Consider the following 15665-nt stretch of genomic DNA (forward strand, 5'->3'; position numbering starts at 1 on the left):
ATTATCTTCTTGCTGCAAAGAACTAAAACTGTAGATTGGTGTTTTAATAACCGCCTCCCGGTTAGCGCAATGGATAGAGCGCTGGACTGATGTGCGGGATGTCGAGGGTTCGAGCCCCGGCCGGACCAACAATCAAGGTCTTAAAATAATTGAGAAGAATATGCTGCCTTTCTATAACATCAAGAAATGGTTAGATATTCTAGTCTTCTCGGATAGGGACGAATAAATGGAGGTCCCGTCTCCCGCAGGGGTAGGGGTAGGAGACGTTAATTTCCCACGCACTAGATTACTGTGTGATGGATGTCCTCCCCTGGGGTGGGATGGGTGGGTTGTTGTCTTGCGTTTCATACATGAGCCTCTGGCTCGGGCAATATGGGTAACCATATGTATATGTGCACGATCCTTCGCAGTAAAGCACTATTTAAGCAATAGTGAAAATCAGACCTGAAAAAAATTCAGGCCTGTACGGGATTCGAACCACTGACCTCTGCGATACTAGTGCAGCGCTCTACCAATTGAGCTCACAAGCCAACTGGGAGCAGGCCATCAAATCAATTCGACATAAACCCGTAGATGATAAATCAAACAACAAATATATATGAAATACATATTTTCACTATTGCTTAAATAGTGCTTTACTGCGAAGGATCGTGCACATATACGTTTCATAACCGCAGTTCATATATATGTATTTCATATATATTTGATTTTTGATTTATCATCTACGGGTTTATGTCGAATTGATTTGATGGCCTGCTCCCAGTTGGCTTGTTAGCTCAATTGGTAGAGCGCTGCACTAGTATCGCAGAGGTCAGTGGTTCGAATCCCGTACAGGCCTGAATTTTTTTCAGGTCTGATTTTCACTATTGCTTAAATAGTGCTTTACTGCGAAGGATCGTGCACATATACGTTTCATAACCGCAGTTCATATATATGTATTTCATATATATTTGTTGTATGGGTAACCATGGCCCACGCAAAGACATTAAACTTTGATTACTGATTACTGATTACTGAATAAAGTATCAGGGGTTTCAAGGACTTCAGTACACAACTGTAATGATTACTTTTAACTGGTTCACCTCCTCATCAAGTAACCAAACAGTAACAAATGATGCTTATTTTAGGTTGATGATAGACAAGTCGCATCTGATGGATTTATGCTAAACCTCATGACTGTGTTGCAACAACTGTGTACAAAGGTTAAAATTGAGAAGGTAACAAGTGTTTCGACATTGACTTTAACTAAAAACCAAAGTTGCTTATTAAGTGAATAGAAATGTTTTTGATGTTTCGTCACAATATTGAGTGGATAGAAATCGATTTTTTACAATTTACAATATGATGGATGCATTTGCTCTCCATACTCCATTGACCGAAAAATAAAGAAAATTGTTTAACATAGTAGTAAACGTGTCGACAATCTTGTTGATCAAATATGAACAGGAGAAATTCTAAGTCAAGTATGTTTAGGATCGTGTCCTACTTACGCTGATGTTAAATGTAACACTAAATAAAGGTCAATTAGGTTAAGTGGAAGAAATCGTTTTTGATGTTTAATCCGCATTGTAATAAATGGAAGTTTTTCCATTATTGTGTCCATATTGTGTTTATGAATTATTCTTGTGATGATGATGATAATGGGGTAATTCAAATTTGTTTTTTGTCTTTTTTTAACAGGTTGACAGTTTGTATCTCCATCATCCCAAATCAAGAGTAAACATCTCACAAGAATCCAGGTTGAAACTTACTTCACAGCAAGTTCAAGAATGGAAACAAGAACTCGGTATTTCCTAGGTGTTGGTGTGATAACCTGAGAACTAATAAATTGCATCGTTGATGTACACGGGATTCTTAGTCGCATTTCACCAGGGATTAGAATATATCAAATAAAACGTTCACTTTTTTAGTTTAGAGGGCAACTTTTCACATAGTTTCGATATAAATATCTTTAAAAATGTTTATCTTCTTGCCCATGATTAATCGAGAAATAGCTAAGAAGTTTTAGCCTCTCCTCCTACATATACGGCCATTATCAACTGAGTGTCAGGGAAATCCATGATTGCTTTTGTTTTGCTAAACTTCACTCTATGATTCGTCTACAAGAAACTCACGCCACCTTCTCGACCAATCAGATTCATGCCTAAAACCAATCCCTATTTGGATACAAGCGTCTACTCGCCTTTCATGCGGTTTGCCTGCTTTTACTTTAGTTCTAATTGGCGTACGGTGATGTCAACCTTTTGCTCCGATTGGTTGTTGTGATTATTTTGGTTTTCGAAACTCAAATGAAAACTGCTCTTAAAGTCGAATTAATCGTTTAAATCGCTGATGCAGACTGTTTTTTTCTTTTTCTTAGAAGATATATGTTGAAAGGATTTTCATTTATTGCAGATGGTAAAAATGCGTGGTTGGATCCAAAATTTCCCACGGAGTGTTTCTTTATGGCCGTTCAAGCCCATCATTTGGCAATTTTACCAGCTTGTAGGAGACATTCTCGAAGACAAAAAGCTCATCGGGAGTTAACACGCATGATCGAACATCTAGAGTCCCACGAAAGTGAGTGGATCGAAACGCCAATTGCCTCTAGAAACAAAGGCCTGTTAAAAAAGTGGAGAGAGCAGATCAAGGTAAACGGTTAAGGTCTTTGAAATCAACTGTAGTGCTCTTTAAAATCTTCATTTTATGTATTTATGCATTTGATAATATTTCAAGCTTTACAATTTTGTTTTTGGTCGTTTATTTCAATTTCAGAAACTAGAAAACGGTAAGGCTTGCTCAGATGTCGTATTACTTGATGATGAACTTCTGCGTGGCTGTTTAAAGTTCTATGGGTTTTTGGCTACTTGGATATTGAGACTGGTGGATCCTAACAAAAAAGGGCAAGTAAAAAAGTTAGAATATTTGGTCGATTGAGAGTCTGTTACACACCTCGTGCTGATGGATTTTTAGGGGGTAAACGTAATCTGATGTTTTCAAACATTTTTGCTACTTTTGGTCCCTTTTATTTATCACTTGTTTTTTACTTTCAATGCTTTGGACGTGGTGTTCTGTGTAACAATTTCAGTAATTTGTCACAACTTGACTTCTCTTCAGTCTTGTGTTTTGAAATTTGTTTGCACTACTGTGGTATTTGTATTTTTTTGCATTGTCAAGAAATCCTCTTTGCCTCCTACCCACCCCACCGCCCCACCCCTTTCCCGCGATGACAGTGAGGATCACAACTTTTGCCCATGTTCAGTATTTGTATCGGCATGATTGACTCCTTCAACTGTCATATGTGACAGATCAATTAATGAACACTTGTCACCGATCGTTTTCACTGCTACACATTTCGTGTGTCGCTTGGAGTCGAGACTTGCTAACGATCTTGATTGCATATAATTGCTGTGTACAGGATTAGTATCCCTTTGCCCGAAACGATCGCCATGGAGCTCGCGTCCCTTCCGGACTATTTTGTCGGCGATGTGGCTGAGTTCTTGCTCTTTGTAAACATGTAAGTATTCGAATTGAAGCCTGTATGCATGGATAGGTAAAGGAAAGGTATAAGCTTTGCAATATGGACGCCATTCAACCCAAATAATACAATCTTATGCCTCAAATTTTCCTCTCGAAACAGGGCACAAAACGAAGGTTCTCTTCTTTTACGTCTGTGAATCCACTCAATTGGCTCTTGATCTCATTGAAATGCGTTGGAAGTATTCGCAGAAAATGCTGAGATTATTTACGTTATAAATCTTCAGGAAGGAGGAACTGTCTTATTATCAACATGACAAAAGCAAGCAGTTTATATTAGGGAAGAAAGCACGTCTCAAATCAGTTGGTGATACATATCTAATGGCCATCCTTTGTGTTTTCCGTTTGTATGAAACTGTGTGCATAGACGTTTTACGTAAAACGGTACGCACAGTAAGAGAATGACTATAATATTTGAAACTGATACAATGAATCGCGGAATGAGATTGTAGTGTATAAGGATTATAATTCTACAATATACCTAACATGTACTAAATTAGCACAAGTTATGGTTTTGTGGGTTTCATTGCACAATTATACCAATCAAGTAGTAAACCGCAGGCGCGTAGCGTGGTCAGTTTTTTCAAGTATGCACAAGTGAGAGAGAGAGACTATATTTCAAGAGGGTAGCACGTGACCGTATTTAAACTGATAATCCTGTGGCCCTCTATCAACCCACCCATCCCACTCCAGGGGAGGACATCCATCACACAGTAATCTCGTGTGCGGGAAATTAACGTCTCCTACCCCAGCCCTACAGGAGACGGGACCTCCATTTATTCGTCCCTATCCGAGAAGACTAGAATATCTAACCATTTCTTGATGTCATAGAAAGGTAGCAAATTCTTCTCAATCAATTAAGACCCTGAGTGTTGGTCCGGCCGGGCCCTCGACCTCCCGCATAACAGTCCAGCGTTCTATCCATTGAGCTAACCGGGAGGCGGTACATGTGATCTAGAAACCTAAGTAAACTGAGCGAAAAATACTGCGTTCTTTATTTCTTGTTTGAAATAGTTGTGTGAATACAAGCAAAGGACAAAGCGTCTTGCCCTTATTTTGAGCAAACTTGGCTCAAACACAACATTGTTTTCAAAATTTGCTGGTCACTTCAAGTACGCACGTGCGTATATGCGTAGAGGACGCTACGCGCCTGAACCGCGGGCAGTTCCTCTAGTTTGGTGTGGATTTTACTCAGAGTCACGTTTCATAATCAGTAGAACCAACTTGGTTTAATTAAGGATAGAGAACGGACGAGAGAGCGAGAGCACAACACGCCTACTCCGACTTGTTTGGTCTCAGACTTTTCTTCTTAAGCAATCTAAGTTGCAGCCAATGATTCTTTCGATTGCATGCGATCGAATGTGACGGTCCAAGGATTAAAAAAAAAAACAACAACAACAACAGAGAATGCTGTGGCAGTATTAAGTATACCTCGGTTTTCTTCTAACTTGAACAGTATTAGAATCAATAATTTTGTGAGCTTAAGATTCTTGTGGAATTGACAAACTGGTGTGTTTGTGATGGGTTTGGGAAAGCCAGTTTTCATTGAAAGCGTTGTTGTTGGATTAGAAAGCTGTGAATTCTATCTTGCTCACCCATAAGCAAGTCTTGGACCCAAGTTTGTGCATTTTCAGATTGCTTTGTTTGTTTGTTTTTGTTACCACAGCTTTACATGCTTGAATATTGTTACAGTTCCCTCTGGACTTCCGTAGGGGAACATGATGGGCATCACCGAAAGTGCAAGTGAAACATGGAAAGGGTACCCCTTCCTCTCCAGCTTGGCTCAAAACGTGAAAAAATCTGTCGGGTATCAGGTCTGGTGCTGCCTGGCTCCTGAGCCAACTTTGTAGTAGCACATTGCTTGTTCACTACAAAATTTTCATGTATGTTGTTTCTTTTTACAGGCATGCCTACCATGTACTGGAGGATCCTGCTATGAATGACATCGTCACCTTTTTTGTTGTATTTGTTTGTTCACCAAACTACATATCAAATCCTTATCTTGTGGCGAAAATTGTTGAGGTTTGTGAAATTGACTTTTAACCGATTACGTGCTGTTTCGTGACATGTTTAACCGCTGTATTTTTACTACAAGGATGGTTATTCTATTTAAACTAGATAGACGGTCCCTTTTTAAACCTAACCTTTCGTCAGCAGATACGAGGGTGTAACAGTGAAGAGGTTATTTCGACTTAACCACCAAAGCCAGCCGGTCAGCTATTAAGAGTTTTAATTTTTGGTACTTGTCTGCTGAGATCATCTGTTGCGAGTGTTCGTTCTTGTTCAGCAATTTAAAAAACACGTCTAAACAAACTTGTTGGCCTTCCAGAAAGTCTTTTCCGACCGTGTTGGCATTCAATTTATTCAGCAAAATATATGATTTGGGGTTAAGGTTCGTTGTTATGCATCCAAGGTTGTACCACTGGGGCAGACTGTTCTGTACATATCTTCATGGAAGGACAAGTAATGCTGAGCCGCCTGTGGGGACGATCTTACTATCCAACTAGATCGAGGGTCCTTGTCAGATCGGTGTAAAACGTAGGTTTTAAAATGGATGCTGCTGCTTCTCGAACTTCTCCTGCAGTTACCATAGTCAGAAGATATTATCCACAATATATCTGCTAGCTTTAGAGCTGCACTGATTGCAGCTCTGCACAAACCTGGACAAACTTGCCCCAAGCGTGCCCAGATGACACGCACGGAGACTTGTGCATGTCTTATGCAACGTGTTCCTCTACTCAGTACAGGCACTGGAGCTCATGTAGGGGCTGTATTGATGGTTTCCCACTCTTTAGGAGTGGAGGCTGTTTGTCGTTTTCCTAGAGGCTTCTCCGCAAGTGAGGTGGTCCTCACTTTTGCTCAGTTACCACGTTCTGGGTTCCGTTTATAACACGAACTATCCATATACTATGACACAAGAGCCACGTTTTGCGTCTTCAAACGTTCATAATTGTGGCTACTCGTGTCGTGTTACTTATTTGCTTCGAAAAAACTTCCTTTCTCTTACAACAAGCCTGGGCCGCCATTTTTCAAGTCAGAACTTATGTAGTCACGCGTTTGAGCTGATTGATCAGATACGTGTAAGCTGTCATGTGGACTTTTTCGGATACTTAAAATCTTTCGATAACGAATTACTTAAAGTGAAACTAAAATTTCTTAAGACATTGATCAGAAGCCAATTTACTCAGTCCCCTTATTTTCTCCTGGTCTGAGCCTAGTATAAACATGGGTGTTTTGTACTATAGGTATTGTTTGTGATGAATCCCAGCATTCAACCAGCAGCCTCAAAGATCCATGAGATGATTGTCTCTCATCCACTGGCTTTGGACCATTTAGCCCCAGCACTTATGAATTTTTATACAGGTAAATCCTCCTCTTTTAAAATTTTTGCCTCTGTTATTTGTCCTCCTCTTGGACCTTTAATGGATTACATAACACTAATACTGGTTTGTATCATTCGATAGACGAACTAGCTGTTCATAGGCTTGTACTGGCGGCAAATTCGTAGGCTGTGGAGCTGGAGCTCGCTGGGCGTTGGTCTATCTTACATAATCGCATTTATTTTTCCAGCTTCGTTCCACTTTGTCACCTTGAAAGTACTATTAAAGTTATTCAGATTAAGGCAAAGGGGACAAGATGTCGCCGCATTCATGGAGGTGAAGCAGTAAACGATTCGAGGTTCTGGTAACTTACAGAAAAAGTCACTAAGACAGTAGATGAGAACAAACTCAACTAGCCCACAGTTCTTTATCAAGAATTATTGTAATGACCTTGTTTCCTGGTCAGGTGTTTAGGATAAAAAGACTGATCTTCACCGTTTTTCGCATGTACTATTCTGTTTGTTTTGCAGATGTAGAAACGACTGGCAGCTCAAATGAGTTTTACGACAAATTTAGTATAAGATATCATATTTCCATAATCATGAAAAGTTTATGGCAAGATGTAGGCCACAGGGGAGCCATCATGAAGCAAAGCAGGTGAACCTAAAACCGTTATATTGTGTCCCGTTTAACAGATCAATCATGGCGCGAAGTCTTCTGCCACCGTTAATCAAAAGTAGATGCTTATACCGTCTCTTCCCTATCACTAATGTTCTGAAAACGTCTTTAATTGTCGCGCTGTCTGTAAACATAGAGACGTAAAGTAAACACGTTGACGTCGGCAACTAGGTGACAAAACAAAAGAGCTAATGAGTAGTTTCCATAGGGAACCCAACGCTTCTCACTTACATTATGCTGAAGTTGATGTGTGGCGTCGCAAGAGACGGTAAACCTATCCAACCATTTGCGAAATTCTAATTCAAAATATGAGTTCATTTTTGATCGATGTCTTCCTCGGCGTTGCTGTCCTCGCTGTTTAGGTCCCTCACATATTATTGACATTTTGATAGCCTTTTTTGTGGGATTTGCAAGTTCCTCTTTTAAAAGATCTTCAACCTATAGCATTAAGTTAAGTCCAGGGAGAGCTTCATTAGTATGTCAGTGTCAGTTGAAGTTGCGTGTGTTGTATCTATTTTAGGACGACCCAGTTTGTTCGCTTTGTTAACATGTTGATTAATGACACTACATTTCTGCTGGATGAATCCTTGGATTCATTAAAGAGCATCAATGAAACGCAACAGATGATGGCCAACACAACAGAATGGGAGGCATTACCAAGGGTAAGTCCATGAGTGATTGGGGTGTCACCCGAGCACACAACCAAAGAGCACAAAAACTGAGTAATGATCACAACCGTAAATGATTATCATTGCCATGCTACAGCTTTAACAATCGTGTAAATCTCCTGTTTGTGTGGGCGAAGTTATCTACATAAAGACGGGATATGGAAAAAACAAAAAACTGGCCTTAGGTTCAAAATAGCTTATGACACTGAATTAACAATTGAACTCTCTGCACCGATGGGACAAGCACATATTTTGGTTATCATTGGATCGCGCTTTTTTTTGAGAAGCCAGCATAATGTTTGGAAATTATCGTGAGGAAAATGGTGTTCATTACCCAAAGAATACAGGCTAATTTGAGTTCCATCTGTTGACAGGACGTGCGTACCTCTCGTCTACGACAACTTTCCACCGATGAGCGGCAGTGCCGGTCTTATCTTACCCTTGCCTCGGAGACATTAGACATGATGCTTTACCTCACGAAACACGTACAGGCGCCTTTCCTTAGACCTGTAAGTCTTAAGAAGTTTTACATTTGTCTTCTTTTGAGATTAAAGGATCGTGGCATTACGTTGTGAAAGTGACTGAGGTGTTAGCCACGTTCTGACCACTTGCTTTTATAGGTCAACGATCATATTGAGTACTATGCATCCTTCGAGGGATGTGATGTTCCGTCAAATGTAATATGTACTGTATTAAGACGACAGATGAATTAGAATTTAGTAGGTCGGAATTCCTTTTATGGTACATTTTGTTGGGTGCCATTGGAACAAACGCGTCGTTTTTTTGTAAGTTTATATTGAATCTAGGGTTTTGGTCAATAACGGCTACAGTGCGACTGTGAGGGTATCATGAAAATCAGGCTAGCGTGCATGTTTTTGTTTCAGTCATTGAAGATGTCTTTCAACTTTTCATATGTTTTCTTATTTGCAGGAATTGATAGATCGAATAGCTGCTATGCTTAATTTTAAATTACAACAACTTTGTGGACCAAAGTGCAGGAATTTAAAGGTAATATTATGTTACTGGATTGATCCTGTACCCCTGTGCCTGCCACTACAGGCTTGCTAGCCTGTAGTGGCAGGTTATAGTCAGCAAGTGGTATAAGAACAGATATGCTAGCAGTTTTATTCTTGATGTCAAGACTGTTGATGGTGTTTGTCTTTCTGTAGGTAAAAAACCCAGAAAAATATGGATTTGAGCCCAAGACTCTTCTGGATAGATTAACACAGATTTATGTGAATCTAGACTCGGAAGAATTTGCAAAAGCTGTTGCTGGTGACCAGGTATGAAAACGAACAACCGCCGTACATTGGGTTTGGATGCTCTACTTGGCTTTTTCCTTTATCCATTTCCCTTTTTAATTTTTGCATAACAGTGTTATGACCACGAGGTTTACCTCTAAGTTTGTCAGTTGATGATTTACACATCTTCCGTTGATTTTTTATGGCATTTCACTGGTGTTTATTTAACGAACTAATTAACAGTCCGCTAGTTTATGCCGCCGGGCAATTTAAATTTGTACCGTTTTTTCTCCTTTTTTAGCGATCATATAGGAAAGAATTATTTAACGATGCCGCGAAACATCTTCACAAATCCTTGCTGAAGACAGAGGTAAGAACTGGTCACACGTAACGGAATATAAAGGACGTGAATTCTACAAATGTGACCCTGATTGCACAGTATTTTCTTTCATTTTCATGCTACTGCACTGTCGAAAGTTTCTAGGTTGGGTTTAAATGGAGAACAGTTTGTGTCAACCTCAAAATTATTGTCATAAATCATCTGATGTTAATTCTCTCAGGCGGAGATTTATCGCTTCAAAGAATTTGCAACAAAAGTAGAAATGAAGGCTGCTGAAAACGCTGCTCGCGATGAGGATTATGATGATGCACCGGACGAGTTTAAAGGTAATATCGCATACCTTGTTACAGGATCTTTTTTCAGACCCAGAAACATTGTTTCGTCATGTGGAAATGAAGTTGATATCAACACCAAACATATCAAACAGAACGCTGCTTGGAAGTTGTTAACAGTCTACTCCACGGTGCTAGTTGCGATCAGGATTGAACTGACTGTGTGGTTAAGTAAATCAAGTGACACTTGAGCCGCTGTCGTCGTGCTCTATGATAGGCCACGGAAATAGTTATCAAGTTGGTTGATGTCGTCCTTCGCAGTAAACACAGGGCCTCGCCCAACTTTAAATATCGAGTGTACCTTTGGATTTGGGTGTCGCCAAATATTCACAGAATTTGTTTTCGTCCACACAGATCCTCTCATGATGACGCTCATGCTTGAGCCTGTGATCTTACCAACCAGTGGTAAAATTATGGATAGGGCAGTTATCACGCGCCATTTATTAAACTCTGACACAGATCCTTTTAATCGACAACCTCTTACAACGGACATGCTAAAGCCAGGTGGGTCACACGATAGCACTGACCAGTAACACCTATTGCACACCTATTTCACACCTTTTGCAAACTAACTGTTTGAAATAGGATTGATTAAAATTGATAGCATGCTCTTCAAGTCTGAGGGTGAGAAAAGAAATACGAAAAGAACGGCATCCTTTCATTTTCTTTTTTTCTCTTGACGACCGACTCTATGAAACAGATCAGTCCGATAAAGACCAGTAGACGATACATGAATAAGAAATATAACATATCCGAAGGCAAGTGGCATGACCGCTGCAGTGCAGAATAAACACCATGCATTATATATCTAATACCTAATCATGCACACTGAATTTCCTCATTCTGCCAGTTTTTGTAACGAATATTTTTATTCCATTGTTAGCGACTGAACTCAGGAGACAGATAGAGGAGTGGCTACGAGCCCGCCAACCAGAGGATTAATCATGAGAGAAAACAGGGACGTCTAGCGATTTGCTCTTCCACATCAACTAAGTGTGGAGGATACTCTTTGTTTAACAAGCAAGGAAAAGTGCTTCATGTATCCCGCCCTCGGGCGTTTTTTGTTGTTGTTGTTGTTTTTTTTTTTTTTTTGTTTTGTTTTGTTCATATTTTGGGAATAAAGGTCGATCATCTACCACAGTTTTTGATCCTGTGATCCTTTGTAATCAAGTATAAAAGCTTTTTTGATTAAAGTGGATCACAAAAGAATCAATCCAGTACCCCGATAAATCCCTTTGAAATACGGATCAAAGAAAACCACAATTTTCAATTTGCTTAAAAAAACTGCTTAAAAAAAAATGGGTTTACGCAATAGCATATTTAGACAATTTAAATTCAAGCACTCAATGGTAATGTTGATATCTACGTCCGTGCCACGAATTGAAGTTGAAAGATTGTTTAAAGAAGCCGTCGACGATGCATCAATGATATCGTCCACAGTTATTTAGAACGATAAATGGCCAGGAGCGCTATAGAACACCCTGCTTTTTACAGCGAACAATGTATAGATTCAAACAACCTGAGAAGAAGTTTGCTGGTAAAACAAAAGAATTTGGACTGCGTCCAATTTATAAAATAATTGGTTATATCAACTAAGTTGAAATTGTAAAGTGGCCACCGTAACGAATAAAAAAGCTGACGTTTCGAGTGTTAGCCCTTCGTCAGGGCGAATGGAGGAATTGTGGGTTGTATGTGGTTTTACATGCAGAAAGCGGAGCTACGCCATTGGTGGGAACATGGCAACGAGAAAAACGCGAATAAATTAGTGGAATGAAAAGCGTTCGTTGATACCTGTGGGATTAAGAGTGCTGATTTAAAAGATTAACTTCTGTTCAAGAGTTTTGCGGCGTTCCGCGTTGCCTAAATGTAAGGAAAGACCACAGATTGCCATATGTTGTTTAGAATGATTAGGTAAATTAAAGTGTCTAGCGACTGGTTTAGATGCGTCCTTCTCATTCCTTTCCATGTCGCGAAGGTGTTCTCGGAATCGGTCACCTAGTCGTCTTCCTGTTTCGCCGATGTATAACTTTTTGGCGGAGGTGCACTTGAAGTGATCGGTGATCTTAATGGATCGCTTATTTTCTCAGTGTTGTGTATGAAGGGACAAGTTTTGCATCGTGCGCGAGCGCATTTAAAAGTGCCGAGTTTGGAATGAACTTCTGACCAAAAAATTGCCTTTGTTTTTGACGCGTTTGAATGAAGTAAGTGGAGGTTGCGGAAAGATGTTGCCAGTCTCCGCTTTCTGCATATAAAACCACATACAACCTACAATTCCTCCATTCGCTCGAAAAGATAGTGCCAAGCTCCGCTTTTAGCATATAAAACCACAAACAACCCACAATTCCTCCATTCGCTCGAAAAGATAGTGCCAAGCTCCGCTTTCTGCATATGAAACCGCATTCAACCCACATCGCTCTGACGATGGGCTAACGCTCGAAACGTCAGCTTTTTCATTCGTTACGGTGGCCGATTTACGATTTCAACTTAGTTGATATAACCAATTATCTTGTTACCCCCACTGACGCAGCACCACAGTTTCTTTAGAAACTTTCAGCCTTTATCAATTTATAAAATGTTTCTCAAATCAAATACGCTCAGTGTTACTGGAGAAGTTGAGAACAATTTTTAGATTTTCGTCTTCTCTGTCTGAGGGAAAAAAGCTTTGACGACCTCTATCGTATGTTCCTTTCATTTGAAAGTTTTAGCTACCACATTTGATGTGGTAACCGCAAAGCTCAAACCGCGGTCAGCAGTTTGAGGTCAGAAGATGTCGTCTCATGTCATCTCTATTTACGGGACATGCGTGGCCAGTTGGAAAGCGTCGACTAGACTCTGGACTGGACTGGACTCTGGACTGGACTGGACTGGACTTTAGTTTTTGTTAAATTGTATTAATATTAAATGGAGTTAATATTTTACTTATTATTTTTTCAATTTTTACAAAAATAAAAATTAATCTAAAAAATTATCCAAACGCTCCTCTGCGATAGCGTGTGGCTCGCGCAATATGAATTTTGTTCTGCGTGCAGCCTGCCCGTGAGTGAAATATGCTTTGTTTTCAAGCTTGAAAAGTGTTGACAGATTCAAAACACGGAATAACGAGTTACAATACCTTGTATGAAAAAAAAAAAAATCGGAGAAAACGCCCGACTGTAGTACATTTTACAGAAAAATTCGATGTCAACATTTTACTTTCAAATTCGTCTATAGATTGGCCATGTCCACGCGAAGCCCGCGCGAGAAAACTTCCGGTATCTGGCGTGCGATTGTCAGTAAAAAAGACAGAGGTTCTGTTCTGGGAATATCTGGATTATATAATTTGGATATATCAACAAAGTTGAAATGGTAAATTGGCCACCGTAACGATTACAAAAGCTGACGTTTCGAGCGTTAGCCCTTCGTCGGAGCGAATAGAGGAATTGTGGGTTGTGTGTGCTTTTAAAGGCAGAAAATGGAGCTACGTTATTGGTGAGAACATGGCAACGAGAAAAACACGAATAAATTAGTGGAATGAAAAGCGTTCGTTGATCCCTGTGGAATTTAGACTGCCGATTTGAAAGATGAGCTTTTTTTCAAGAGTTTTACGGCTTTCCGTGCTACCTAAGTGTAAGGAAAGACCGCAGATTGCCATATGTTGCTTAGAATGATTAGGTAAATTAAAATGTCTAGCGACTGGTTTCGATGTGTCCTTGTCATTCTTTTCCACGTCTCGAAGGTGTTCTCGGAATCGGTCACCTTGTCTTCTGCCTGTTTCGCCGATGTATATCTTTTTGCAATAAGTGCAAATTATGCAATAGACATTTTAATTTACCTAATCATTCTAAGCAACATATGGCAATCTGCGGTCTTTCCTTACACTTAGGTAGCACGGAAAGCCGTAAAACTCTTGCAAAAAAGCTTATCTTTCAAACCGGCAGTCTAAATCCCACAGGGATCAACGAACGCTTTTCATTCCACTAATTTATTTGTGTTTTTCTCGTTGCCATGTTCCCACCAATAACGTAGCTCAATTTTCTGCCTTTAAAAGCACACACAACCCACAATTCCTCTATTCGCTCCGACGAAGGGCTAACGCTCGAAACGTCAGCTTTTGTAATCGTTACGGTGGCCAATTTACCATTTCAACTTTGAGATACAATGAATATATGAAATTCATATATTTTGAACTGCGGTATTAGATACGTATGATGCACGATCCTCGCAGTAGATAGCGCTATTTATGCAATAGCGAAAATCAGGCCTGTACGGGACTCGAACCACTGACCTCTGCGATACTAGTGCAGCGCTCTACCAATTGAGCTAACAAGCCAACTGGGAGCAGGCCGTTAAGTTGATTCGTAATAAACCCGTGAAAGTGATAAATGAGATACAATGAATATATGAAGTTCATATATTTTAAACTGCGGTATTAGATACGTATGATGCACGATCCTCGCAGTAGATAGCGCTATTTATGCAATAGCGAAAATCGGACCTGAAAAAAATCAGGCCTGTACGGGACTCGAACCACTGACCTCTGCGATACTTAGCTCAATTGGTAGAGCGCTGCACTAGTATCGCAGAGGTCAGTGGTTCGAATCCCGTACAGGCCTGATTTTTTTCAAGTCTGATTTTCGCTATTGCATAAATAGCGCTATCCACTGCGAGGATCATGCATCATACGCATTTCAACTTTGTTGATATATCCAAATTATTTTGTTACTCCCACCGACGCAGCCCCAAACAGTTTCTTTCGAAACTATCAGCCTTTATTCATCTGGATCATATAGGTTACTGACAGGTGTGTTGACGACCGTATTGGCAAGTTTAAAGATTAACAATCCGATGAGACACGTAATCTCTCGAGTGACGCCACGTTATTTCTTTTCTGTCAACTCTGTGTAAAAAATGAACTGTGGAAGTAGTAGTTTCTCTGACAATGGAGAAGAGAAGGCTAGATCCAAGTGTACATACGCTAGTGTTGTCAGTGGAGATGATCAGTCAACTCCGTTGACAAATCTATAGACGAATTTGAAAGTAAAATGTTCTGTAAAATGTACTACAGCAGGGCGTTTTCTCCAGTTTATTTCTTTTTTTTCGCATACAAGGTACTGTAACTCGTTATTCCGCGTTTTGAATCTGTCAACACTTTTCAAGCTTAGAAACAAAGCATATTTCACTCACTGGCACTCAGAACAAAATTTATATCGCGCGAGCCACGCGCTATCGCAGAGGAGCGTTCGGGTAGTTTTTCAGATTAATTTTTAGTTTTCAAAAATTTAAAAATAATTAGTAAAAGATTAAATCCATTTAATATTAATACAATTTAACAAAAAAGTAAAGTCCAGTCCAGAGTCCAGTCCCTATCTTCCAACTGGCCGACATGCATGACAACTTTCGAACAGGAGGCATAGCGAAAAGGAGTTAACGAACCTGAAACCTTGCCCGAAGTTCAAACGTGGACCGCAAACGGCAAACGTGACCGCTAGAGTCTTTTTGAGTGATTCCTAGCGGTTTGCGGTCACACGTATTCAGAAACAAACGTGGATCTAAAACTCTTTTATTTACGTCCGACAAGTACGTCCCTTTCT

At 40.0% G+C, this 15665-nt stretch overlaps 1 protein-coding gene across 2 annotated transcripts in view; it reads left to right on the plus strand.

Annotated features, from left to right (window-relative positions):
- Positions 1 to 11235, plus strand: part of LOC111321521 (ubiquitin conjugation factor E4 B) — a 31276-nt gene extending 20041 nt beyond the window's left edge. For both annotated transcript variants that reach the window (XM_022924428.2, XM_088729490.1), the window contains exons 13-28: positions 1128 to 1217; positions 1681 to 1786; positions 2395 to 2630; positions 2755 to 2882; positions 3398 to 3496; positions 5421 to 5538; positions 6762 to 6879; positions 7367 to 7493; positions 8035 to 8176; positions 8557 to 8691; positions 9113 to 9190; positions 9352 to 9465; positions 9725 to 9793; positions 9984 to 10089; positions 10450 to 10599; positions 10979 to 11235. In XM_022924428.2, coding sequence (XP_022780163.2) covers positions 1128 to 1217; positions 1681 to 1786; positions 2395 to 2630; positions 2755 to 2882; positions 3398 to 3496; positions 5421 to 5538; positions 6762 to 6879; positions 7367 to 7493; positions 8035 to 8176; positions 8557 to 8691; positions 9113 to 9190; positions 9352 to 9465; positions 9725 to 9793; positions 9984 to 10089; positions 10450 to 10599; positions 10979 to 11037 — 1875 coding nt within the window. In that variant the 3' untranslated portion in view covers positions 11038 to 11235. The remainder of the gene's footprint in view (positions 1 to 1127; positions 1218 to 1680; positions 1787 to 2394; positions 2631 to 2754; positions 2883 to 3397; positions 3497 to 5420; positions 5539 to 6761; positions 6880 to 7366; positions 7494 to 8034; positions 8177 to 8556; positions 8692 to 9112; positions 9191 to 9351; positions 9466 to 9724; positions 9794 to 9983; positions 10090 to 10449; positions 10600 to 10978) is intronic.
- The last annotated feature ends 4430 nt before the right edge of the window (positions 11236 to 15665 follow it).

This window comes from Stylophora pistillata, chromosome 8 (genome assembly GCF_964205215.1).
Source record: "Stylophora pistillata chromosome 8, jaStyPist1.2, whole genome shotgun sequence".
In the NCBI taxonomy this organism is placed as follows: Eukaryota; Metazoa; Cnidaria; class Anthozoa; order Scleractinia; family Pocilloporidae; genus Stylophora; species Stylophora pistillata.